This window comes from Synchiropus splendidus, chromosome 1 (genome assembly GCF_027744825.2).
Source record: "Synchiropus splendidus isolate RoL2022-P1 chromosome 1, RoL_Sspl_1.0, whole genome shotgun sequence".
In the NCBI taxonomy this organism is placed as follows: Eukaryota; Metazoa; Chordata; class Actinopteri; order Syngnathiformes; family Callionymidae; genus Synchiropus; species Synchiropus splendidus.
The window spans coordinates 8,413,008-8,438,617 of record NC_071334.1 but is presented as its reverse complement, the minus strand read 5'-3'; the positions used below and the strand labels follow the sequence as shown (position 1 = coordinate 8,438,617).

At 44.7% G+C, this 25,610-nt stretch overlaps 3 protein-coding genes across 5 annotated transcripts; 1 reads left to right on the top strand and 2 right to left on the bottom strand.

Annotated features, from left to right (window-relative positions):
* Nucleotides 1–320: 320 nt before the first annotated feature.
* On the top strand, nucleotides 321–11,501 carry jak3 (Janus kinase 3 (a protein tyrosine kinase, leukocyte)). Of its 3 annotated transcripts, none has more exons than XM_053870512.1 (24): nucleotides 321–392; nucleotides 701–904; nucleotides 986–1,103; nucleotides 1,174–1,291; nucleotides 1,353–1,498; nucleotides 1,784–2,078; nucleotides 2,255–2,377; nucleotides 2,444–2,601; nucleotides 2,670–2,781; nucleotides 3,023–3,203; nucleotides 3,315–3,439; nucleotides 4,081–4,212; nucleotides 4,277–4,364; nucleotides 5,704–5,828; nucleotides 5,888–6,026; nucleotides 6,122–6,273; nucleotides 6,885–7,035; nucleotides 8,108–8,229; nucleotides 8,701–8,890; nucleotides 9,074–9,198; nucleotides 9,483–9,655; nucleotides 10,373–10,490; nucleotides 10,566–10,679; nucleotides 11,218–11,501. In XM_053870512.1, the coding sequence occupies exons 2-24, from the start codon at nucleotides 706–708 to the stop codon at nucleotides 11,329–11,331; spliced, it is 3,318 nt and encodes a 1,105-aa protein (XP_053726487.1). In that variant the 5' UTR covers nucleotides 321–392; nucleotides 701–705; the 3' UTR covers nucleotides 11,332–11,501. The 3 variants fall into 3 exon arrangements, 2 of the variants coding, with proteins under 2 accessions (XP_053726487.1, XP_053726498.1); XM_053870523.1 differs by having other exon boundaries at nucleotides 332–392; nucleotides 685–904; XR_008415553.1 differs by lacking the exons at nucleotides 10,373–10,490; nucleotides 10,566–10,679; nucleotides 11,218–11,501 and having other exon boundaries at nucleotides 8,701–8,951; nucleotides 9,483–9,628.
* LOC128762349 (N-acetyllactosaminide beta-1,3-N-acetylglucosaminyltransferase 3-like) lies at nucleotides 11,483–19,885 on the bottom strand. The gene is made up of 3 exons (XM_053870552.1): nucleotides 19,061–19,885; nucleotides 16,927–17,069; nucleotides 11,483–14,238 (listed from the first exon to the last, which is right to left on the bottom strand). Exons 2-3 carry the CDS (start codon nucleotides 16,929–16,931, stop codon nucleotides 13,074–13,076), a joined length of 1,170 nt encoding a protein of 389 aa, XP_053726527.1. The 5' UTR covers nucleotides 16,932–17,069; nucleotides 19,061–19,885; the 3' UTR covers nucleotides 11,483–13,073.
* Nucleotides 19,886–21,515: 1,630 nt separating this feature from the next.
* Nucleotides 21,516–24,440, bottom strand: LOC128762340 (potassium voltage-gated channel subfamily V member 2-like). Its single transcript, XM_053870539.1, has 2 exons — nucleotides 22,996–24,440; nucleotides 21,516–22,330 (listed from the first exon to the last, which is right to left on the bottom strand). Exons 1-2 carry the CDS (start codon nucleotides 24,229–24,231, stop codon nucleotides 22,052–22,054), a joined length of 1,515 nt encoding a protein of 504 aa, XP_053726514.1. The 5' UTR covers nucleotides 24,232–24,440; the 3' UTR covers nucleotides 21,516–22,051.
* Between the last annotated feature and the right edge of the window lie 1,170 nt (nucleotides 24,441–25,610).

Sequence of the window (25,610 nt, the reverse complement as noted above, 5' to 3'; positions counted from 1 at the left end):
TGTTCAAAACCCTTTTAATGTCACTAGCAACAGACAGGAAACTTTTAATCTGTTGTTTTGAATGTATGGAACTGGACTCGGACGTGCAGCAAACATGATCATTAAACTGGACCCATGAATCTCAGTGAGGTCCTCGGGCTGTGTAGCGCACCTTTTGGAGACCTGTCCTCTGATGTTGGTTGACATCTGTCCATGTGTTCACGCCGGGCCATGTGCTGTTCTGTTCACAGTGACAGGAACAGACCTTTCTGGTGGTGATTAAAAGCACAAGCGTGTGGCGGCTGAATCTGCTCATCTCAAACAGGAAATCCTTTTCAACGCTTCCTGAATGCAAACACGGAAACACAACTTGAGTCCCTTTCTTTTTGGTAACTTTCTTCTCTCTCAATACTGTAAGTATCAATTCTCATTTTCAGGTGTAAGATTCAATAATACTATATATAGATAGGATTCTCCATGACGCGTGTATCGACTGTATATTGAGAACCTGCAACAGTCTTGAATTACGATGTGATGTGATGTAAATCTTACTCTAAAGACAGAGCAGTAAAATGTGCCAGAGAGTCTTAGTTTGTTTTAATTTGAAGAAAATTTCTTTTGATGGTGAAGATGAGGCAAACAGACGGAACACTTGAACAAGAGTTAACAGACATTGAGACGGAGCCAATGTTGTCCTTTAAAAAGGTTAAATTCTGAGCAGAGCTTATGGATGTCAGTGAGGAGGAGTTTGCCCCCCTGATGAACCGTGACTTGGAGGGCAGCCTCAGGTCCAGTTCCAGCGCTGGTGCCAGTTTAGAAGTGCATCTTTACTTTGTCCCGTCCACGAAGGACGCGTCAACAATGCACATATCCTGCAGCCAAATCTGCGCTGAAGATGTCTGCATACAAGCTGCCAAAAAATGTGGTGAGAGTCGACAGCTACGTTTAGTAGAGAGATTGTCAAGAAAAACAAAACAATATAAATATTTCTGGTGATGTTCTGCAGGAATTCTGCCAGTTTACCAAACTCTGTTTGGGCTGGCATCTTGGGACGGCTCATTCTGGTACCCTCCGTCACACACCTTTCATTCGGAAGAAAACGTCCACGTCCACTTCAGGGTCCGGTGCGTACAGCAGGTTTGAGCTCCACCTCTGATTCAGAGGTCTTGAAAAAGTTGAAAAAAAATGTTGCAGGTTTTTCTTTGGAAACTGGTTCGGACAGGGCCCAAGGGCCACATACCGCTACAGCCTGACCCGTGACCGGATCAGTCCAGTTCTGGACTATGCTGTCATTGAATATCTCTTCGCTCAGGTGAACCACAAACGTTGAACAAAGTCCCACACAGTACTCACAACATGTTTCCCCCCCAAAGCTACGATGTGACTTCATCTCAAGTGAGGCCGGAGTGGCTCCACCTTTGAGCACTCAAGAGCAGTGTCTCGGCCTGGCGGTGCTTGATTTGTGGAGGATGGCGAAAGAACGTCATCAGAGTGTACAAGAGCTCTGCAAGTCTGTGAGGTACTTTTACAGACCAGTTCTTGGCTTCCTGTTACGCTAACTGGGGTGGAACTTGAATTGTATTGTGGTGTTCATGGTTGCTCAGTTACAAGATGCAAATCAAGATGCAAAACTGAAGATCTGAATCTGTGAGACTCCAATAGCAACACCAGAGATGACCTTTAGATATGGAAGTCCACCTCTAAGTACCGTGCTTCTGACCAATCCTTCAACATTTCTTCATTTTTTTTGCACTTTTTTACTTTTTCCTTGGCAGCATTTCGATCATTGTGTCCTGTGCTTCAGTTACAAGTCATGCCTGCCGGAGTCGCACCGCCAAGACATCCAAAGGAGGAACCGCCTCAATCGTTTTCGCATCCGAAACACTCTGAAGCATTTTCTGAAGAAGCTGGTAAACTGCTCTGTGGACGAGTGCAGCTTGAAAGTGAAGTACCTGCTTGAGCTGGCCAGTATTGTTCCTGCCCTGGGATCTGAGTCCTTCTGTGTGAACACTTCAAGTTCATGCCAAACTTTTACCCTTCTGCGTGTGTCTGGAGAAACCGGGATTGAAACCGGTGGAGGGCAACATTCTGGTGAAACGGTAAGGTCTGCTGCCAAAAACCCTGGAGCATGGTTGGTAACATTACTACTTCTTTACTGTAAATATCTCCATAACAGTACACTATCCAGACTTCTTCACAGTGTTTTTTAGACTATTTATAATTCAGCCCACCATTGTCTTCAAGTGAATGACTCCACCTTTTTTCCTGTTCCAAGGAATGGCAGATGTTTTGCGATTTCAAAGAAATCATTGACATCACCATCATAAGAGTGTCCCACGAGCAGGTTTCCGAGGACGATCGGATGGTGACCATAACTCGCAATGACGACAAGTGTCTGGTGAGAGCGCCACCTTCGATCTTTCCACCTTTTGGTTCAAGGAGCGAACCTTGACTCTCATCACAGGAAGCCACGTTCAAGGATCTCAGAGACGCTCACTCCTTTGTCTCACTGGTGGATGGATACTTCCGACTGACCACAGACTCCACACATTACTTCTGCCAAGACATCACCCCGCCGAGCATCCTGAGCAGCCTGTCTAACCACAGCCACGGGCCGATCACGTGAGTCGCCTGCGCGGCAGGCGCTCTCCTGTGCGACACGTTTTGACTCCCACTGTGCACCTCTGCAGGTCGGAGTTCGCAGTCCACAAGCTGAAAAAGTTAGGGTGTAGAGGAGGAGCGTTCCTTCTCCGGCAGAGCCCTAAAAACTACGACAACTTCTTCCTCACTGTCTGTGTGCAGGTAAGCCATCAAATTCAAAGAGAAATGAAGAGTGGTGTCAGACGACACATTTCCTCAGTGATGCAGTAATGCAACGGTAAAATAAGATCTGATCTCAACACGATGATTTTATTACACTTAAGAAAACTACAATATTGTTGGTATTTTTTTCCTGATAATACAGTATAACATCCACATGACATTATTTCCTTGACTTATCTTTCACCAAGTCTTCCTCTTTCTGTTCATAAACCTGCGCCAGACTCCTCTGGGACTGGATTATAAAGACTGCCTGATCATCAAAAATGAAAAGTACAGTCTCCCTGGTGTTTCCAAATTATTCTCCAGCTTAAAGGAACTCACCAAATATTGCCAGCACAACAAACTGCTGCTGGCGGAAATTCCTGTCAAGTTGGGCCGATGCTGTCCACCTCGCCCCAAAGGTACGTTCAAGGGGTTCATTTTGAACTGAACACATCAGCAGCACAAGGGGAGCGCTCTTCCGTTATCGGTATAAAATGGAAATCTAACATTGAATTTGTGCAAATCTGCAGAGCTGACCAACCTCATCATCGTACGCAACAGCAGCACAGTGGGCACTGAAGGATCCCAGACTCTAGAAAAGAACAAATTCAATGATATCCAGTTCCACATGATCAAGTTTGAAGATCTGACGTGGGTAGGTCAAGTCTGTACAAATAACTCTTTGTTTTCTCTGTAATAAAATTGGAGGCCACAATGTACTTCTCACATGCAAAGCATTCTCTTCATTATGGCACAGCAGTTCAGACAGTACTGTAATAAGAGAGGTGCCATTCACTTCCTGACAGTCAGCACAGTGATAGTGATCCTCACGGTGACATACCAGAACACCTTCCAATGACTTCTGGCTGTTGAGAAACTCCACTCTGAGTTTCTGCTAGATGAAACAGCTTGAGGGAGAAACCAGTCATGTGCTCAAATTGAAATTCCACTTCTATTTCTCTTCTCCTCTGGATGCGAAAGTGGAAATGAAAACGCCTTCAGAACTTCTCCATCTGGCTTCTGTAAAATCATACTGTGGGATTTAGGGCCTGTTGAATTTGGACTTGTGAGGTTCATTTCTGAGTCTCACCATCTCATGATGACTCCAGCTGGGGAACCACATCATCTGTACAGGACTGTAGGCGATCTTCATCTAGTATTTTACAACATGACAATCACATTTGACTTACAACTCTAAAGCCTAAATACAACATAGAATTTGGTGCTGCTGCTTTCATGGTGGGTGACGTAGAATATCTTTCCGCTTAATAACATCTCGTGTATATGGCGTGTCAGGGTGAGAGCCTCGGTCAAGGATCCTTTACCAGAATATTTCGAGGCACCAAAACCGAAGTTCGTGATGGAGAGAAGAAACAGACAGAGGTTCTTCTCAAGGAGCTGGATGTGGATCACAAGAACTGCTGGGAGGTGCCGCACACGCTCACTCACACACACACAAACAAAATCTGATGGTGAATGTTTCTCGTTTCAGTCGTTCTTCGAGGCTGCCAGCGTGATGAGTCAGATTTCTCACAAACACCTCCTGCTGGTGTACGGTGTGAGCGTGCGCGGATCCACCAGTGAGTTCCAGCAACTCACAATGCTACCTGTTGAGTTTTATTGACCTTTATTGTTGAAGGGAATTTAGTGGTGCAGCTTCACAACAGGAAGGTTAGGTAGGTTTGAGTTCAGTTTCTCCCAGACTCTTCTGCCAGGCACTCCGGTTTCCTCCCGCCATCTAAAAACTGAAGCTACACGCAACTGTCCATTGATATTGAGGGCTGGGACTCAAGCCGAATCACTGAAATAAATTGAGTTTCATGTGTCTGTGACGGGGGCTGAAAATGGGATGCACTGATCCATGTTTTTGTACTTCTGAGCCCTTGAATCTGCTGATACCGATATTCCTCTGATCCGATAGTAGAGCTCAATTAGCTGTTTTTTTTTCACCATTATTGTTTATTGTGCATTTATTACAGAAGAAAACTAGGGGTGAGTGTAAGAACACAGAAGGAAGTCAGGAAATTCTGACAACAGTAAAAACATTATCCTGAAAGCAACTTTGCAACGCTGAAGGTTTCACATCAGCATTCAATATATATTAAATCTAAGACAGACGTAGAAAGTGAGTCGATACAAGACGCTGCTTCATTTGATCAGTAAAAGATCATATACTCGCACTGGGAGCATAAATAAATCCATTTTCCGAATGACAAGTGACGTCCAACAACGGCGATAGTTGACTAATATAATGCACAACACTGTCTTTGAGAATTAAACATATCCAACATGGTGTTTCACTTTGCTGATATTTTGTCAGCAAACACCACGGCTCCACTTTATTCACGTGTGCTTTGGGTTCCAACTGACTCATCAATATCCCACATCCCAGGACTGAAGGAAGGGAGTTTTTGCTCCAGAAGCATTCTGCTCAACGCTTGCTTGCTAAATAGCTGCGCGCTTTAAGCTGAACTGTTATGCCGCAGCTCCGCGAGCTCACTGCAAACTGTGGAATGAACTTCCTGAGGCACATCTCTTGTTTCTCACCAATGTACAGGAAATCCATTCCACAGTTTCCAGTGAACTCGCAGAGAAGCTCAGACTCAGCTCTTGGATCACGGCAATTCCCGATCTGTGCAAAATGTTGGTATCGGAGCCCGATATCAATGCTGGATTGCTCCCATCCCTAAAATGAATTCTAGATGTCTAGAACATTTTTCAGTAGTCTTGTATTTGTACAGAGAAATCCAGGGTACTACTTACTTATAGGGTCCACCAACTGAAATACTTCTTACACGGGATGTTCTGCTGTTGAGTTTCTCCAGACCTCGCCTCAGTCTTGTTTTCTCCGCGTGAGTGATTCTGGCATCAAGTCTGACTCCAGCTCAGCTGTAACAACAAACTTGTTGTGTCCGACAGACGTCATGGTGCAGGAGTTTGTCAAGTACGGGGCCCTCGACCTTTACTTGAAGAGAGGGAGGTCGGTGTCTGTGAGCTGGAAACTGGACATCACCAAACAGCTGGCCTCTGCCCTCAACTTCCTGGTGAGATGAGCAGGAACACAGAGACTTTGAAAGGTAAATGAACGGCTGCCGGTTTGCAGGAAGAGAAGAACATTGTCCACGGAAATATCTGCGCCAAGAACCTTCTGCTGGCCAGAGAGGGAGATCTGTCGCAGGGCAGCTCGCCCTTCATCAAGCTCAGTGATCCGGGAATCAGTGTGACGGCACTGGGCAGGCAGGGTAAACACACATTCTGACACTGATTCTGAGAGAAGACGTATGACTTTTATTCACTCCACTTTTATTGTGTGATGACCTGGGTGTTTTGAGTGCAGTCATCCTGGACAGAATTCCCTGGGTGGCCCCGGAGGTCCTGGATGCTCCAGATCACTTGACCCTGGAGTGTGACAAGTGGAGCTTTGGAGCCACCGTATGGGAGATCTTCAATGGTGGGAAAGCACCTCTGCACGGCTGCGACCTTCAGATGGTAAACTGATGTTTGATGTTCCTGTGCACATGTTGGAGATGCGTTGGGAAAGAAGGAGACTTTTAACGTTCCCCGTCTCCACCTTCACTTGAATACATTAAACGTAAATAATCCCAAGAAAATACATATTTACATAATAAAAAAAACTGCGTTAAACGAAATGCCAAATCATCAAATCCGTCCACTGACTATTCGAGGCTGGGTTGTGGATGTAGCTGGGCCTCTGAGGACCCCTCCTCCAGTTCTTCCAAGCATTCGACAGTGTCTGTCCTGGTCCCACACTCCTCCACTCAGTCTCACATGCTTGGAGCTCCTCACCAGGGAGGTGCTTAGGAGGCTTCGTATTTTGATGATTCAATGCGCGACATTGTGTGTGTTTGTTGTGGAGGAAATACATTTTCACTCTGCGGGTGTGAAGGAATGTGTTTGGTTGTAGTTATACATCATGTTTGCTTGTTTTAGCTCCGATCATTCCAGCATGGATTATATGTGTATTGGTGTGTGTGTGTTTGTTGTGCTCCATGCTCTTTGTTTTGCGTGACTCCGGCAGACCAAGTAGAGTTGGAGTGTCGTGACTACAACCAACCTTCCTAAGTGACTTGTCTTTTCAGAAGCAGCAGTTCTACGAGAACCTGCAGCAGCTGCCCCCCTCCCAGTGGACCGAACTGGCCGATCTGATCGATCAGTGCATGAACTACCAGCCAGACTTCAGGCCGCCGTGCCGCAGCATCATCCGACAGCTCAACAGCTTGATCACATTAGGTGGGAATGGCTTGTCAAATACTCATGTTATCTGGGATTTCGGAGGCTCATGGGCATGAAGAACCACAGTAATTCTGCAGTTACACAGAGGCATTTGTCATTTTAGTATGGGGAGAGCTAAAGTCCAGGTAGTTGACATGACTACATTCCTATAATATAAATAAGTAAATACAAATGAGACAATTTCTGTAAAGAAATACAACATTTAAATCATATTTTTTGACACTAAAATGGAGGACAAACCAACCATCATTAGTGAGAATAAAATAAGCCTAAAATAACCAACCTTTTTCGGAGCGGCAGAGTGATGTCGTTCACCAAACAGCTTGCTGGGTTGTTGGACCCTGTTTGCGAGAGGGTGAGGGGTTCTGCCATCCAGGAGAGACTGAACGTTGCCACTTCACCTGAGGAGTCATAAAAACATGCCGCAGGAGGTGTTTTTGGTTACATTGCTGACCCCACCACTTGATCTGGGAGAGATTCTCGGGCTTCCATTCCGAAATGAAACTTCCTCTTCGGCGCCACTTTGACAAGGACAGACTTGTCACTCATGCCTTGCAATTCACTGGCAGTCCTGCAGTCTAATGTGTTTTATGGCGCCTTATCTTGCTCGTATATAGTGCACTGATAAAGACATTGCGGCCCGTTTCTTTTGCCTTTCAAGGAGCAGCAGTTTAACAGAAGTCAAACAGGATCATTTGACTGTAGCTTCTGTATTTATTATACAATTAAATAGTTCAAATATCTGCTACTGTTTTGGAGCAAGGGTCAGCTGAGGTTAACCAGCATTTTGCAAAACTGCTGCATTTGCAAAAAGCCAAGCCTACCTACCCAATTCCGTACAGTCCATGTCCGCTGTCATATATTTTTTTAACCCAGAGATTTAAAATTTACTGGTCAATTCAAGCCTCCACAAATGAAAGCTGCTACGTAACGACAAAATTTCTTAATACTAATACAATTACCTTACAAGGGTTCCTGCGTTTTCCAACCCCCAAAACAAGATCAACATCTAACAACGGAGTGAGGATGGATGAATGTCAAGTTGTTTCTCTATTTTTTTTACCCTCAGACTATGTGATTCTGCACGCCACCGAGCCGGTCTCTGAGTCTGCCCTGAGCAGAACCATCAGTCTGCACCACCAGACTTTATTTGAGGAGCGACACCTTCGCTACATTTCACTACTGGGCAAAGTAGGTTGAACAGAAACTCAGTTGTTTTTTTCCCCTGAACACGATAAACATGAAATCCACAGCAACTTTTGAGGTCTAGATTTGAGATGTTGGTATCTCATATGAGAATTGAGTTTGACAAAAAAAAAAAAAAGACAAGATTTTAGTTTGGACTTAAGAAATGTGACAGAAAGCAGGTCCTTTAGATCCAAGACCACAGTTGTTAGTTGTGATGGGTAGATGAGGTATCATGAAACAGTATTGCAGGGTTGATGAAACAGTGCTATCATTTTCAGAGGCCAATAGGTGGCGCTCTTGGTTTAGAAATGATGTGCAGTTTCATTGAATGAGTTGTTCAAGTCCATACAGTAGACAGTGGCATCTGGTGGCCCCTGAAAATCAGGGCACTGTTTCATGAAACCTCATCCTTAACCCACCACTTGGGTCTTCACTGAATATTGCACGGTGCGATGACCGGACTGATCCTTTCAGGGGAACTTTGGCTGCGTGGAATTGTGCCGTTACGACCCTCTAGGCGACAACACGGGTGAGCTGGTGGCCGTGAAGAAGCTCCAGGCCACCAAGCAGTCCACCATGCAGGACTTCCAGAAGGAGGTGGACGCGCTCAGCCGGCTGCATTGTGACTACATCGTGAAGTATCGTGGAGTCTGTTACAGCGCAGGTGACACAACCGTGTGTGTGCAACTCAAGGGGGAATATGGCCAGAAAATATCGGTTTACACGTGAGCTTTCTAGAACTTGACTGATCCAAACTGTTTTAGATTTGTCGGAAACCACCACACTGACTGCACCTCTCAGGTGCTCGGTCGTAGGCAGCATTGTAGAGTGTGGTCTCGTCCCTCAGGCCGCCTCAGTATGAGCCTGGTGATGGAGTATCTGCCCCACGGGAGCCTCATCGGATACATGGATAAGAACCGAAGCCGGATCAACACTCAACGCATGCTGCTCTTCGCCTTGCAAATCTCAAAGGTACAATAGTTTGGCTGACCTCCTGATGCAAACATGAGTTTGATCAAGTCAGTCACGGGACAAGGTCGATAACCTGCTTTGCAGATTAGATCTTAATAAAGTTAACTGAGAGAAAGAAGCCAGTCAGTCAAACATTGTACTCAATATCCAAAACCAAGGCTTTTCAAAGTGTGGGGATCTCTTATTTATATTAGTACTGGTACTTTTGTTGCACTGTATGGATAGGTAGAAATAGGTTTCAACACACTTTGTAAACGTGGGTCATTGATCGTGTGATCATCCAGGGGATGGAGCATCTGCAGACCCTGCGCTACGTCCACCGGGACCTTGCAGCCAGAAACATCCTGGTGGCCAGTGACACGCTGGTGAAGATCGCAGACTTCGGACTCACCAAGATCATCCCTTTCGACAAGGAGTATTACAGAGTCACGCAGCCGACAGAAAGTCCCATCTTCTGGTAGGACCATCTGTAGACTTGTAAAATAACTGCACCAAGAAATAAATACAAAACCTGCCCGATATTATCGGGGAGATCTTCTTTTAAATGATGTAAATCATGTAAATAAATAGAAATTTACTCTCACATGCTGTAGAACGACAACATTTAATAAGGAATAAGGACATTAAATGATCAAATCAGATGATCTAATTTAAGGTAATGTCTTCAGGGATGCGGGTATTTTCACATAGCTATTCGGAGACATGCCTTTGAGACCACATGATGCGTGTTTTAAATAGAATGAATAAAGTTAGAGACTCGAAATCATGACATCACTTCATATGAGTGTAAGAGAGTAGAGTCACGCGTGTAATGCTTTTATTAAGTTGTTATATATGGACTATGGGTCATATTTTTGACAGATAAACACATGGGTGACTGTGGTTGTAGAGTACAGTGCGCCGTCTTTCCACTAGGAGGCGGTAGACACTCACTTACTTTTCGTGATGTTAATGATCCGATTTGAGGATAAAATACTGTGTGAAGGAAAAGTGGACAAAATGTTTTAATGCAGTGATGAGAAATTAAAGCGTCTAGATCTGTTTTTAAAAAATGAATCATGACATAAAAGCTAAAGCGTGCGCTGTGCATGTATTTATGAAAGGTCAACATTGGCTCATCTTCAGGATTAAAATTGTTAAATATAAAAGTGCGATGTTTTGAATTTGGCTGCAGGTATGCTCCAGAATCTATCCAGGAATCCCGCTTCTCCCAGATGTCGGACGTGTGGAGCTTCGGCGTGGTGCTTCACGAGCTCTTCTCTCTGTGTGACCCCAACTGCAACCCCAAAAGAGTAACCTTCATGACGTAGTTTGGAGTGTTGTGTGTGAAAGTGTCGCTCATGGGACCCACTTTGGTGTGGTGGCAGCTCTTCATGCAGGCGATCGGACACAGCGTCCAGGGTCCGTCCATCTCCATGCACCTTGTGAATATTTTGAAGGACGACTGGAGGTTACCAGCTCCTCTTGACTGTCCAACCAAGGTACGAGAGCTGTGGCTGTGTTGGGGTCAGACGTCACGGCTAAAGGAAGTGGAAAGGACATTAAGTCCCCGAATGTTTGGCCCATCAAAAAGGTTTTAATGATAATATAATGATAATATTTTGTCAGTCTGTACTGTTATACTTTTATATTTTTAAAACATTATTAAACACATCCATTTTTTTCTGAACACATTCTTGGAGGTTTTTGATATAATCTTTTTTTCCCCACATTTTTTTAACATCTTTTTCAGTACATTGACTAAGCAAGCCACTGATTTAGTGAGGTGAGAACAAGCTGGCTCTGGATCAACACCAGACAGGCCAGAAAACACACCAACCCAAGCTTGGTTCTTCTTTTGGAATAAATGATGAAACCTTAACAGTTTTGTGTGAGTAGCATTAAAGCCATTGGTGTTTGGGAAGAGTCCACGTCTGATAAAACAACCTTATTGTAGGTTAGACCAGAGAAAAAAGTGCCCAAATCTTCTCCTGTAATTGTATTTATTTACTCCTTTTTTGATATTCCTTTTCTCTCCAGGTGTATGACGTGATGAAGCAGTGCTGGACGTATAACTTTGAGGACCGACCTTGCTTCTCCATCCTGAGCGACCAAATTGAAAACCTCATGCAGGAGAGTCTGAAGTGCAACTGAGACGTTTCTTCTGGTCCTGTGATCATTTACCTTCAGTAGATGACGGTCCTCCTTCCTCCATGGTGACAGGAGAATGGCTTGACATTTACGTTGTTAAACTCAGGAAGATGTTTCCGATGTGGGATGTATATTAGTTATGCAAAAAGAATCTGTGACTATTTTATTCAAAACATTAAATCAATCAAGTTTCTTTTTTTCGTTCTGATGATTTATTCCAAAACCTTTTCACCAGAGTCGAGCGTGTGCACAGATATTTTGGTGGGGCTCACGCTCGAAACATGAATGCTGGAAATTATGAATTAAAAATTATAATTCTACTCATTTAAATTCATTTTACAGTTACTTTAGTCAACACAGTAAAATGCACATCAAGACATCAAAGTCAACAGCAAGGCAACATTGTGAGCGTGCTGATAACCAAATAATAAATTAACAAAAACAAATAAAAATGGCAGCCCTGCTTTCCATTTAAGTAAAGCTTTACCTGCGGCAACAATGTTTTCAGCTGCGGTAACAAGCAGAACTTAGCTACCAAAACCATTTGGGGCGGGATTGATGAAGGAGTATTTTACTTTTGTAAAGTACCGTTGTTGCTGAAGCTGGGAAAAAGGGCTGCTGCTCGAGCTCCACCAGGGATCTGTCTGTGCACATGCCTGACCAGAATACAGTCACAGATTTTCCATGACAGGAAGCAGAGTCACTTGGCAGCAAGTTAACAACACACAAGATCATTTTCTTCCAAGACAAACATTTCAAATGAACCAGAAAGCCCTGAGATTGTACTGTACCTGACAAATGAACATGTTTACACTGTTTCAAAATACAAACATTTCTGAATCCCATACCAACAGTTTCATCAAAGCATATTCACGCATCCCATTTTCACCCAGGAAAGGTGGTGATGGATGGACACATGAGGCAAATTGTGGAAGTAAAAGTACATTTTTTCTGTCATGATTGCACATTACACATGAGAAATACCCTTATTCTTATATACCAACATGATTTAAAAAAGTGCAATAAATATGATATGTTCAGCAGCTGTTTTTTTCCCCTAAACAGCACAAAAACAGCAAAAGGATTTGGAGATAGATGTTGAGAATATAATCTCTAGATTCTGCAGAATTGTAATAAGGGTGTTGCCTAAGCTGCACAGCCACAACTTTCCAGCCCAGAGTGAGGCCATCGAAGCAGGCGGGTCCTGAGCGGCTGTTAGCATACGTGTCTTCCTGACTCAGAGCAGTCGGGGTGGGACATCCGGCCGTTACCAGAAAACACATCACCTCACACACGACCTCAGATGTTCCCTTTTCCTCAGTGAAGCAACCAAAAACAGTAAAAGTTGCAGCAAGGCTTGTGGAAACCAGTCTATTATAAGAGTAAATGTTATTCACCCATTCACCCTATAGATTATTGTTTAAGCATGAAGCGATCGGTAGCAAGTTACGGGTTGCAGGCTTTTGATTCGTCTATGAGCTGCAGAAATAGGGGAAAATTGTGTTTCTGTCTGAAACCTCAAAATCCGATTGAATCCAGTATAGGATGGAATGGATACCCAGCTCTCGTCTGGTCGTCTTGTGTGCCAACTCTACTCAGTGGAAGGACTGTTCATCCAAACTTTGGTGGGAAAACAGACCTGGCGCCCGCCCTGTCTACTCTAGAAGGCCGAACTTGTGAAGAAAAAGAATATTAAGTGCAAAAAGAGGCTCCCAGCGCTCCACATTTCTCTCCATTGACAAGGCTCAACCCTGTTTAAGGCTAGTTTGCTGTCTCATGTTTGAGGTAAAACACTTCAAACTGGGGTTCTGAGTTTGATGCCACATCAGGAACAGCTGGGAGGGGAGGAAGCGGTGCACCAGCAGGACATCTTTATAGAAGCAGGGGTCAAAGACGTCGACTGATTTAAAGGGGATCTCCAGCCCCGCGGTCTTGACCCCCATGTGGGACGTCGGCAAGAGCCCTGCCTTCTCCAGACACATGCCCATATAAACGTCGTCTATCGGGAGGATGGTGATGGACCGGGACATGTTGTATATCACCGAAGCCGTGTGACCCGACAGGAGGAAGCCGCCGCCGCCGCAGTAAGGCGGGTATCTGTTGGACTCGTAAACCTGAACTGGGATGTAGTACTTGTTTTGCGTGGCTCTGATGGGGCCCACGTTGCTGATCAGGTGTCCCGTGAAGAGGTGCTTACTTCCGTCATTGTCCTTGAGGCCTCGCAGATATTCCACCATGTTGCTGGTGTGAGCAAACACGTCGTCGTCGCCGTTCAGCAGAAAGCGAGCGCTGGGGCAGTTGCTCTGCATCCACTCGAGGAAAAGCACCTGCTTCAGGGTGAGGTTGTAGAACGTGTCGCTGAAGTCCCACTGAAGCACATCCTGGTACTTCTCGTTCTCCAGCTGGAGCAGCTTGTTGGCTCTCTGTTTCTCGAATCCTTCCGACGCCGTCCCAGATATGAAAACCCGTCGGATCCACACACCGCCGTGGACGCGCTCCGCCGCCCACGTCTTGCGCAGAACCTCTCTGCGGTCGTGGTTCCAAGGGGAACTTTTTATCACCAGGAGCAGGAAGACGTCTCCCGACTTATCGGCTCCACCACATTTGTTCGGCACGTCTAGCAGCAGCGGGAAGTGGCGACAGTGACGGTGGTACAAAAAGTCTTTAATGTACACGGGAAGAGAACTGAAGCCAGAGATGTTTGCCATGGACGCATTCTGTTTACACTGTGGCCAGAACTCCACGCTCATGGACGGCTTTGCTGCTTTTTTAACGTCTAACGTCAAAGCGCTGCTGTCGCTGACATCCAGCCGAGCCGGGACAGAGATTTGGTAGAAGGGCAGGACCAGGAGTGCCAGGCTCACCACCAACAGCAATACTTTGGTATTTATCCATTTCATCCTTCGGAGTCTGAGGAGATAAATGACAAACACTTGAGTAACACTGAGCTATTCGTGCAATGTGCAACACCACAACGGTCACTAAATGGATGCCTACCAGATGAAACTCTCACAACAACCGACAAAACCACACCCACGGAACACCCCTCACCACGGCGGGTTAGTGAAACTGCTCAGAGTGGGGGAAGATTCGTGGCTCATCCTGCATTTGGCTAGAATGCAGTATTTCGTTCTGAGCTCACTCATGATCTTGTCTTCAAAGTTAGGAAGAAAATCAAGCTTAACTTTCCGGTGCCTGAAGAATGTTTTATTTTCTTGAAGTATGTTAAATTTTTTTTTTAAAGGAATATACTATTCTCAGTTGGGAATATACTCATAGCATGCAGGAACGATGTGCAATATAACCCTCATACGATACTAGAAATCAAACATGCACAGACAGATAACAGTTTGTTTTGCTAGTTTTGTGGGGACCTCCCATTGCCATTACCCTTTCCCCAGCCTCTCCCCCTAAACCTAACAATCCAAAACACATGGCTCATCTTAACCAGGACTCTGAACCAAACATGAACCAGTTATTTTGACGTCTTCATCCTCAAATTGAGGCGTCACCTGGGATCCAGTCAAATGTCCCCACAAAGTCTTATGGTCCTCACAAGGAATCGAACCAGGCGGGTCCTGAACGGCTGTTAGCATACATGTCCTCCTGACTCAGAGCAGTCAGGGTGGGACATCCGGCCGTTACCAGAAAACACATCACCTCACACACCACCTCAGATGTTCCCTTTTCCTCAGTGAAGCAACCAAAAACAGCTTACGTCGGCAGCTAGTTTTGTGGGGACCTCTCATTGCCATTACCCTTTCCCCAGCCTCTCCCCCTAGACCTAACCATCCAAGACAAATGGCTAACTTGAACCTGGACTCTGAACCAAACTGAAACCTTATTGTCATGACCCAGTTATTTTGACGTCTTCATCCTCAAATTGAGGCTTCACCTGGGATCCAGTCAAATGTCCCCACAAAGTCCTATGGTCCTCACAAGGATAGTGTTTTGTCAAGTCCACACAAAGTCGGATAAACAAATCCCCACACATACAGTCGCTATTTTTGTGAGGTTTTCTCATTGCCATAACCCCTTCCCCAGTCAAAGACTTTCACATTTGTTCCCATGTCTCTCAGAACTGTGGCAACTTTTTCTGCACCTTTTGTCCACCACTCACTTTCGCGCTTCCACTCAGTATAAGTTCATACTCGTCAAACTAGCTTCCTCACTGTCCCCCGTTTGCAGTTTCGACAGTGTTTGGCACCACTTCCTCATGATGATCTATGACAGCACAGGTGCAGCAGCAAAGATGATGATGCAACTAGTAACTGAGAATGCATTGAACATTGACCACTGACCAGACACCAGTGAAGGGTGCAGCATCCTGTCCTCAAAAAAAGACATGTAAATGAGTGAAGAGGTAGCAGCAGAAGGGTGAAAATAGAGGCGAAAGCAGCTTGTTTCGTCCGAGACAAACAACCTTAAGCTGCTTCAGTGTTCCTTTTCAATGGTCTGTTCACTAGATGACACCCTACTCTAACGTCCACTTCAGTGAAACCTCCCAGCTCTTGAACTGAGAGCGCCACCTGCTGTGCTCTGAAAATGAGGACACTGTTTCATGAAGCCTCGACACAGTTAATGCTTTAGGTGTTCGCGGACTGAGCTGAACAGTCTGAGGCAGAGTCTGGAACAATGAACTCACACAGCTCTAATTCATGATGGGCCAAAAAAGCCGGTGTCAAATGGGTTGGTTAAACTGGTTGCGTTGACCTTCACTCTTGTTCGATCACTAGATTATTCAGGACTCGTACTTATTCTCTGATAAAAGTGAGAAAATGTCAGATAAATCTACATCACATTCACAAGCGATGACACACACCAAACTGATGTTTGTCTTCTGGGTTTTCATGACCAACCAGAAAGTTGATATTGAGTGATCAGATATCAGATATTGCTGTGGATTTTACCAGAGGAGTTTGTTTACAAAGCCAGATATGATTTGTTGATACATTAGTTCATTCCAGGACGCTGTCATCGCTTCCTCCTCGTGGGACTCCATGCATCTGTTTTTCTGGTGTCCTGCAGTCTTGATCATGTTGTTGCTTTGTGAATGTCTTTAATGTTTAATGCCTGTCTGTAATATTAGTATACTTTCATAACAACCAGCAAGAACGCAAGTCATGTCACCTCATCTAAGCTGTCGCACTTTGACACGTCAGCGATGTAGAAAGGATAAACACTGAACATATTTTAGAATAATCGGTGCAGTGAACAGAGATAGTTACATGTTGCATTTGAATTCCCCATCTTCACGTTTTTTTTGTATATTTGTAGTTTTTCCAATGTTTTATTTTTTTACTTATACATCAGCTTTATTTTGCGATGTTTTTTAATTGTGCCGCTCTACTGAATGTATGTGTCCCAGTGGGCGTGGCCATGACTCTGATGCTGTAAGCTCTCCACCAACTTGATGGAATATGTGACCAAACACACGTTTACGTTTAAGAGGGACCCTCGCAACACAATGGCACCAGGTCAGCCCCTCCCACTGCCGAAACCACAAAGGGCAAGTGCTCGCAGAGAGACTTCATCTAAAGACATCCACCGAGAAAACAGTGGCGATTATTTCCTTATAAATATTTGCCTTGCACTCACCGCATCCTGTTAGCTGGAACCGTAGCAGCTTCAACCAATGAATCTCAGGCTTGACTGGAGGACACAGCAAAAGTTGTCAGACAGATCAGACAGTCGTCTTCATCCGCAGCTGACTTGGATTTGAACCTTACGTTATTACCAACCTGAAGTGCAACCAACACAAAGCAAGTCAGTTCATAACTTGACTCAAGGACGTACATTTCTGTGCTGCTACACTCATGACTCAACATTTATTTGACATTTTAAAAGCACGTTTGGAACCATTTACGACTCTGAGATTTGGGTCATGACTTCCACCATCACTAAAACTTACCATGAAATAAAAAAAAAGCACTTTTGGAGTAAATGAAAGCAACCGTGATGAGCTCCTACGCAGCGACGCCTCTCCCTACTTAAAGAAGCAAGAGTTTTAAGTGGGTGGGAATCACAGGCTACCTCAACAATATTACAGCAAAATAACTGTATTACAATGCAGCACAATATTTGTCAGGCTAGTGAAGACAACATAATAGAAATGGCCATAGAAATACAAATAAATACATCCGACTTATCGGTTATCGGTTCCGACCAACCGGTCGCAAGCCAGACTGGTTGAATGCCATTCAAAATGGCAGACGCGAGGGTTATAGGTACTACTGTAAAGGATACGCAATGTTGCGGATCTGTTGCGTTTTTAAGCAACTTTTTCAATTGAAACAATTATATACCGAGGCGTTTACAGTCGTAAGTCACCTTGCGGAATAGCTGGTGACATCAGCGGACTTCGGCATTTCATTTTTATTGGCAAATGATTTTCACCAAATCTCTTTCCAAGTAGCAAATCATTGACTCCTGAACTCAATCTGCAAGACTGTGCCAAGCACATTCGCTCGTATTCACAGTGTTGTCCACTTTTAAATGGTCACAGAGGCGACTCTCTGGACAGACCGACCCACGCCTGACACGTTTGCTCTACATGTCATCGTTTCCTTGTTGCCTGTGGTGTCAAGTATGAAGCACGACCGGCTCTTTCCATCACCTAAATCTCTCTGGGTCATGTGGGACCCAGTTAAGATGTAGAAAAAAGAAAGTTTTGGGGACGCCTCAACACTGCGACCAGCGTTGTGCTCATATGTTTTTTTTTCATTCTCAGATTTTACTGGAGTTGATGATAACTATACTATGTACATCTGTATGAAGCTGGAAGTCAATATGCTGCAGTGATGAAAGTCACTTTCTCTTGTCAATACTGACTTACACCACACTGGAAGCCATTCAATAAACGGTCAGGAATCAGAATTCATGTGTAACACAAACAGTGAGGCACACTGGAGCATAAATTAAAGAGTGAGCAGGTTTTGATCTGCTCACCTCCTTGTTCTGAGGGTCAGAACAAAGACTTCAAAATGAAATGCAAGTGAAGTTAAGTAACTTTAGAATGGAATAAATGATATGAATAAACCGTTCTAGTGGTGTGAGACGAGAGGACGGCGAGGCACGATTGTTCTCAGTTGGGAAATACTCGTCAATGGAAAGAAGCAATTCCGCATTTTGAGTGACACTGTAGAGTCGTTGCCTTATGAAAAAGGACTCCGAGTTTCCTCCAGCTCGAGTTAGCGGACACGCTCTTATCAAATACTGCGTGATGGGAAGTCACCAGCCAACACTAACCATGGCGAGGAAAACTCTTCAGACAGACTTTACATCGGTTTGGTGAAACGTATCACGTTTACTATATCATTGTACTGTATTATTGTAATGTGTATATTCGTGGTCTGTTGGGAGCAGGAAGAAAACTTGCGAAATTTAAATTGGTGATGCAAAAAAAAGAAATGTAATAAAAAGAAAGTAAAACAAAACCCGAAATGTCATCTATATTTATTTATTTCAGACTATTAAGTCTGTCTTTTTAACTTTCCTTTTATTACATTCTATGTACATACTATGTCAGACTTAAAAGTGCGTGTATAACGTTTTATTATGACAATACTGCTTTTTTTTTCTGAGGGTTTTCTGACGTCCGTCGCGGCAACTGTAAAAAAAATGGGGCTCCATAAAAAGAGCCCATTTGCAGTCATGGAGTCGCTACACTACTTCAAATGACGCGGTATTCGAATGCAGAGTTTGGGTGATAAAGCAAGTGAAAATGTCTTACTTGGAGTCAGTCCGCAGCTCCTCGCGCGCTCACTGAGAGCGGACCTTGAAGACGTCAGGCGAGAGGGACGGAGGCAGGATATCATCTTTGAGCCCACCCCCCTCAGACTGTCGGCCTTGGTTCCTTGAGTTGCTTTGAAAAAAAAAATTAAAAAAAGATAAAAGGGAGGCGCATGTGAGTCTGGCTTTCCGAACACGCTACGACAGAACACTAGCGGAAAATGCAGCCCGCGAGTCACGTGACACGCGCGTTCTATGTCAGCGAGCGGAATTAGCGGGACCCAGCCAAAGTCTCTTTCTGTCAATGTTTTCCATATGTTTATGGCTCTGTGAGTTTGCCGATAATGCCTCACCGTCCGCGCAACTTTGCTTTAAACTGTTTTATTGTTGGGGAAGAGAACAATGCAGCCAGATGTCAGTTCATCCAGTTCATCTTATAAACACATCACCAACTCAATATAGAATGTTCAAACAATTAAAAAAGATGCCTCATTTGCTCATGTTAAAATTCATAAAACACGATTTAAACAAATTCACTCAATCAAAACTGAGATCGAGTCCATGGCGACATCAGACCATATGGTGAAGGGATCCAGATTTTTTTCAAATGTATTGGGGAACAACTAGATTTGTACTTTCAATAAATGGATCAGGTATTCAAGGCCTCCATGAGAGCACAAATGATAAATTATACAACGTTCAGATGTAAATCCCTTACATAAGAGATGGGTCAGTGGGAGAAAACTTTCAAGATCCATGTGAGCTATTAATCTCTGAATATATATATATATATATATATATATATATATATATATATATGTGTGTGTGTGTGTGTGTGTGTGTGTGTGTGTGTGTGTGTGTGTGTATGTAACAGAAAGCAATAAAAAGGATTATGAGCAGAAAGAGAGGGTGTGGAAATGACAGGCGTGGCACGCTAGGTGGTGACTGAGGGCAATAAATGCTATTGCTTCAACACACTATCAAAGTCTATACGCATCTGAATATGACTCTGAAATACAAAAATCATTTTTTTGTACTCATGAAACTTTTGTACAGCGGTCCATGGTTGTGTTGTCTACAGTCTGAAATACTAAAGAACGGACTGGATTCAGCGCTGTTTAGAACCAGGCCCCAGTTTGCTGGAGGCTATAGAACCACTTGAATTAGGAAACATGGAATACGGGATCTCATTATATGCTGATGACATGATTCTGTTCTGCTCAAACTTGCTTACCATGACAGAATCCTTTATCAGCGTACAAAATAATGTTCTTACAACCTCCTTCATCAAAGCCATCACAACCAACACAGGCTAATTATGACCCCTCTGCCAATTCGGCACAAGTTTCTCTGTGTTTTTCAGTCCATCCCACTCACCCCACCCTCAGGCTTCTTTGGAACAGCAACATTCAGACCATAGTACTTACCTTACGACAGAAGTGGATTGCAAATACACAATCTTTTGTGGTATTTTTGGGGTGGCACAGATCAGGGGTGGCGTATTTTACTTTGAGACCCGGTCTGGGTGAATATGAAATCCCAGTGTATTATGATCCCTTTGATCCCTTTATATTGGTATATGAATTCTGCGAATAAGAAAATTCTACTGACAAAAACAAAAAAAATCCTCTTTTAATCATACAGTTTTGATCTGCCATAACGTCAGTTGTCACAATCGTGACCGAGTTTTTGGAAACGACTAGTTTAATCGAGGGAAAGCAGACTGAAGGTTTAAAATTTGGTCTTTAAAAGTTGTGTGATAATGCACTCTATCAATTTTGGAAGCTATTGTTACATATCACTGAGAGGGCGATAGGTTCTTCTAAAGCAGCATTTTGTAGTTTATGAATATTTATTTTTGGTCACTCCTTTGGTTAAAAGGGTGTAATTGCTAAGTGTTGTAAAAATGCCTGGGTCCCTTCCCACATTTATTTGTTTATGATGAAAGACTGTGGCGAATCACAGATGGCAACACACTCGACACTTGTCAAGCTTGTACAGTGGTACCTCGGTTCCCGACCACAATCCGTTCCAGACGAATTCTGAATCGATTTTTCGGGTCGCCAGTCTGAGAAAAGTGGTTTCGGAATAGCGGTAGTGCTACCACGACAACTTGTCTCTCTGTTCACTCCGTTGTAAGAAAATGGCGCGGCAAAGAACAATAGCATTCACACAAAACCCGACTTGAAAGACAGAAAATAGGAAGTGGCTGAAATTATTTTGTTATCATTTCCAAACACCATCACCTTCTTCCTGCTGCTGTTTCGTAACGTGTTCTCCTTTCTTACACTTTCAGGAACCAAGCATTTTCTTGCAGTGTGAAAGTGCAGCTATGGAACTTGGCTATCCCATAACTGTTTGTGAAAAAAAAGAAAAACACAAACTTTGAAGAGATGCTCAGCATGTATTTGATATTCATCCAGGCACTCCTGATGAATTTTTTTTTTTTAGCAACCTGCAGGACCTTCAGATCAGATGAAATATTGACAGAAATTTACAAAGACAATTTCAATACACAGGCGGAGGCAGCCAGGGAAGACACACCAAACCAACTCCACACAAGAGGACTAAGATAAGATGGGTGGTTTGATGCGCTTGAAGGGCACTTACTTATGATTTGTCTCTGCGACTATAGGGAAGTGGATTTGTGATTTCAGCACATCCTTCTCTGGTGTCTGAGGGAGGAGAGGCCATTTAATGATCTAAAAACAAGGGTTTGTGCTTCAGTTTTATAAAACAGGGAAAAACTAAATCTGCTGAGTAAGCAATAACCTCATCGAAATACTGGCATTCACACTTTGGTAGACAGTCAAACCAAAATAATGCATGTGAACGCGCGACAGTAAGGGCTCCCATGAGTGCTCTGTAACCAGTCACAAACCACAGAGCCACAGTTTTACACAGATGTTGCTCAAGTGTTGTCTTCAAGTATTCTGTTTCTTATGCTCATGTCATCGTCCTCCTCTTCGGCTTCTCCTCCATTGTCAGACTTTCATGTCTCCGAAGGGGTCCTGGCGCTGTCCTCTTCAGGGTGGAAGCAAAAGTCCATCTTCCTCCTGAGGCGCTTCTTCAGCATCACCCGACGCTGGTTGGATGCAGTGTTGTTCTCCTGGGCCTTGAGCTTGGAGTAATAATCGGAGAACTTATTGAAGAGGAAGGAGATGGGCATCCCGTTCAGTATGATGCCAAAGGAGATGCAGACAAAGGCCACGATTCGACCCAAGATTGTGACAGGAACCACATCTCCGTAGCCAACGGTGGAGATGCTGACCTGTGAGGAGCAAGAAAAAGTCATGATCCAAGCTCCTGATGCGCTGCCAGAAAACATTTTCACGGTCACCACAACAGGTTTGGGGTTTTAAAGTCAAGTAAAGACAAAGGTGAAACCAGCATGCTGCCCCCTTGTTTTTCCATCCAGGCAGATCTTACCTTGTGGGGACCAATTCTTCATAAAAAAAAAGATCCTTGTGAGGACCATTTGAATTTGTGGGGACATTTGGTTGGACCCCACTAAGAGGTTTTCACAGGGACAAACTCACCATTTACACACACACACTGACACACTTATACCACTACTAACAAGCTCTGGGCTGATGAGGCTTCATGAAACAGTGTCCTTATTTTCAAGCTCAGTAGGTGGTGCTCATGGTTTAGATATAAGGTTTGATTGCAATACCTGCTCAAAGCCAGTTATTATAGAGTAAAGAGTGTCATCCAGTGGGCTCTGAAAATTAGGACACTGTTTCATGAAGCTTCATGAAACCATCGCTATGTGTTTGTTGCAGGATACTGTAGTAAACTGGAGTAGCACCGGGAGAACATACAGGCTTCAGACAGAATAGTTGCCCGAAACTGAAAGCGAACCTTCTTGCCGAGTGCAGCGTGAGCCCACTGTTGAGTTTCATTTGTGGAGAGAGAACTTGAGGTGGTACTTACCGCTGCCCACCACCAGGCGTAGGGGATGCTGCTGATGGGCGTCCCCTCGACGTCCTTCTCGGCTGAGTGCAGCAGAGCAGAGAAAGTGAAGATGCCCATGGCGATGAAGAGCAAAATACAAGAGGCCTGCTGGTAGCACTGACGCAGGGTGAAGCCAAACGCCCTCATGCCGGTGGAGTGGCGAGCCAGTTTCAGAATCCGAAATATCCGCAACAGCTTGACGACTCTGAGGACGTGGCTGAACTGACTGACCTGCGTCAAGGCCCCCAGGTCCTGGTTTGTGGTCCAACCGTCAGAGTTGGTCAACGCCTCAAACACCATCTGCAAAAAATAAGGCACGACTGCCACCATGTCCACAAAGTTGAGTCCGCTCTTCAGGAAGCTCTTGATGTTCGGAGTGCTGGTGAGCCGGACGAAGTATTCCAGAGCAAAGAACACGATCGTGAAGGTCTCCACCCATTCCATGAGGCTTTTCCCGTAAATCTTCTCCTTCTGAAGCTCCTCTACGGTGTTGAGCGTCATGGCCATGATGGAGATGAGAACAAAGATATTGGAAAGGACGGTGAACACCTTTGCCCAAAATGACGAATACGGGTTCTCCACAATGTTCCAAAGCTTCTTTCGGACTTCGCCCAGGGCCATGTCCTGAAAGAGCCCGTCGTCGTACGTGACTTCTAACTCAGCCATGAGCTCGTTCTCCACCTTAATGTTCTCCCTCATCTCATCCACCCTCTCCTCCAACAGCAACCAGCAGCACAGCTGAGTGTTCTTCAGGTTCAGACCCCAGTAGGCCACCTCTTCTTTGAAACTGATGGGGCACATTTCCGTGATGATCCAAAGCATTCCGCTGCTGTAGAAATGGCAGATGTTGTGGAAGAAGGCGGGGTCACGGTCAAAGAAGAATTCGTCATTGGCGTGTGAGTAGTCGTCACAGAGGGTGAGGAGTTTGGCTCGATCTTGACAGACGGCCAGGGACCCGATCCGCGTGTTGGGATAGTTAATAGCGCACTTTTTTGGAATGTGGAAAACCTTCCCGCCAACGTTCACTTTGACCGTGTGATGCTCTTTCCCTTCAGCTTTGGTGGGTGGCTCCTGTTTGGTGCAGTCCAAGCTCTCCAAGGAGCTCCATGCTTTCAAGGCTCTCTCTGAGTAAAAACCTTTGCTGTCCTCCAAACAGCCGATGGTGCAGCGGCGTCTTTTCAGCCTTCCGCACGCCTCGACGTCCACTGACAGCATGGCCGCCACACTTCAAAACAGGAAGTTAGTGACAAAGGAGATGGCAACACATAGAAGGAAACGGTCCGGGAAGGCGGCTTGAGCGCTGCCGGCGTTCTTGTTGAATGAGCAGAGAGTTAGCTGTCATGCGATGCCATCGCCCCGGCGAAGGGTGACACATCCTGTATTCCAGCGAAAGTTGGAGCGTGATGTTTACTGTGTGCGGGACAAGGTTGATGTGCATCTGAGACCAGCGGCACACCTTTATCTAGTTTATCTCCTTTGGAATCTCGCCAAGTTTCCCTGCTGACTTGTAAATATAGGAGGTTCAGATTAGGGGGATTAGGAAGTGGAGTTGATTCTAGGACTCTGAGTTGGTCAGACACCTGATGGAGCCCAGAAAGTGGTTGCTTCATCAGATGTTTCAGTTCTAAATGTCAAGCACAAGTGTTCTCATTGGATGGACTCAAGGGATGTAGAAGGCAGAACTTCAGTTCATCCCTGACATATGCTGCATCTGTTAGAATCTAAAATGGTGACATCTCAAACAGTTCCCAAACAATCTGATGTTTGAAAACCTCCACCTAGTTCATGTTCTTCTGCGTCATCCTGGTGATCCAGGCTACCGAGGGGTGGAGCTTCATCTGCTAAGAGGCAGGAAGCAAACATTGTAGAGCTCAAATCAAATCTGTCTTCCAGCCTCTCCAAGCGTTTGCGATACACTAGTATCGCCAGGTTCGGCTCTGCTTTTACAAGAGGTTGTTCAGAATTGGGTGTCGCCCAAACTTGTGGACAGATCGGCCTCCGCGGTGAGATGATGAAATGAGTCCATCCAGGTCAGGAGATGTGCGTGAACGAGGGGACACTCGGAAGATTAGGGACAACCCTGGCGCGTCACTGGGATAAAAGGGGATTCCTCTGAGCTGGAATGACTGATGGACCTTGGCTGAACTAGGCCTTCACGCTGTGGCAGGGAAGCCATGTCACTGGTTCGAGCGCCTTCAATCGGATTACAGCCACAAACAGGAAGTGTTACTTATCATCAGGAAGCTTCCCAGCTACACGCATCGGCTGAAGGTCGGCCCATGAGCACTACACCACTTCCGTTTCAAGGGTATGAGAATGGGAATATAATCTCCCATGACGTCACTTCATGTTACCGCCTACCAGCTCTAGCTGTCACTAGTGGGGTGTTAAAAATTCTTCCTGTAAACTATAATATACATGTGAAGTGACCACCTCATATTTTATTACTCTAAGATACGTTTTTAGTACCTTCCTTATTTACCCTGATTCTAATTTGCACGTGCAAACTTCATTGGTCTGGTCAGCACAGGATCATGGGAAATGGAACTTATAATCCTTTGAAAAAGTTTCAACCTGCTGGTTATTTTTGGCTC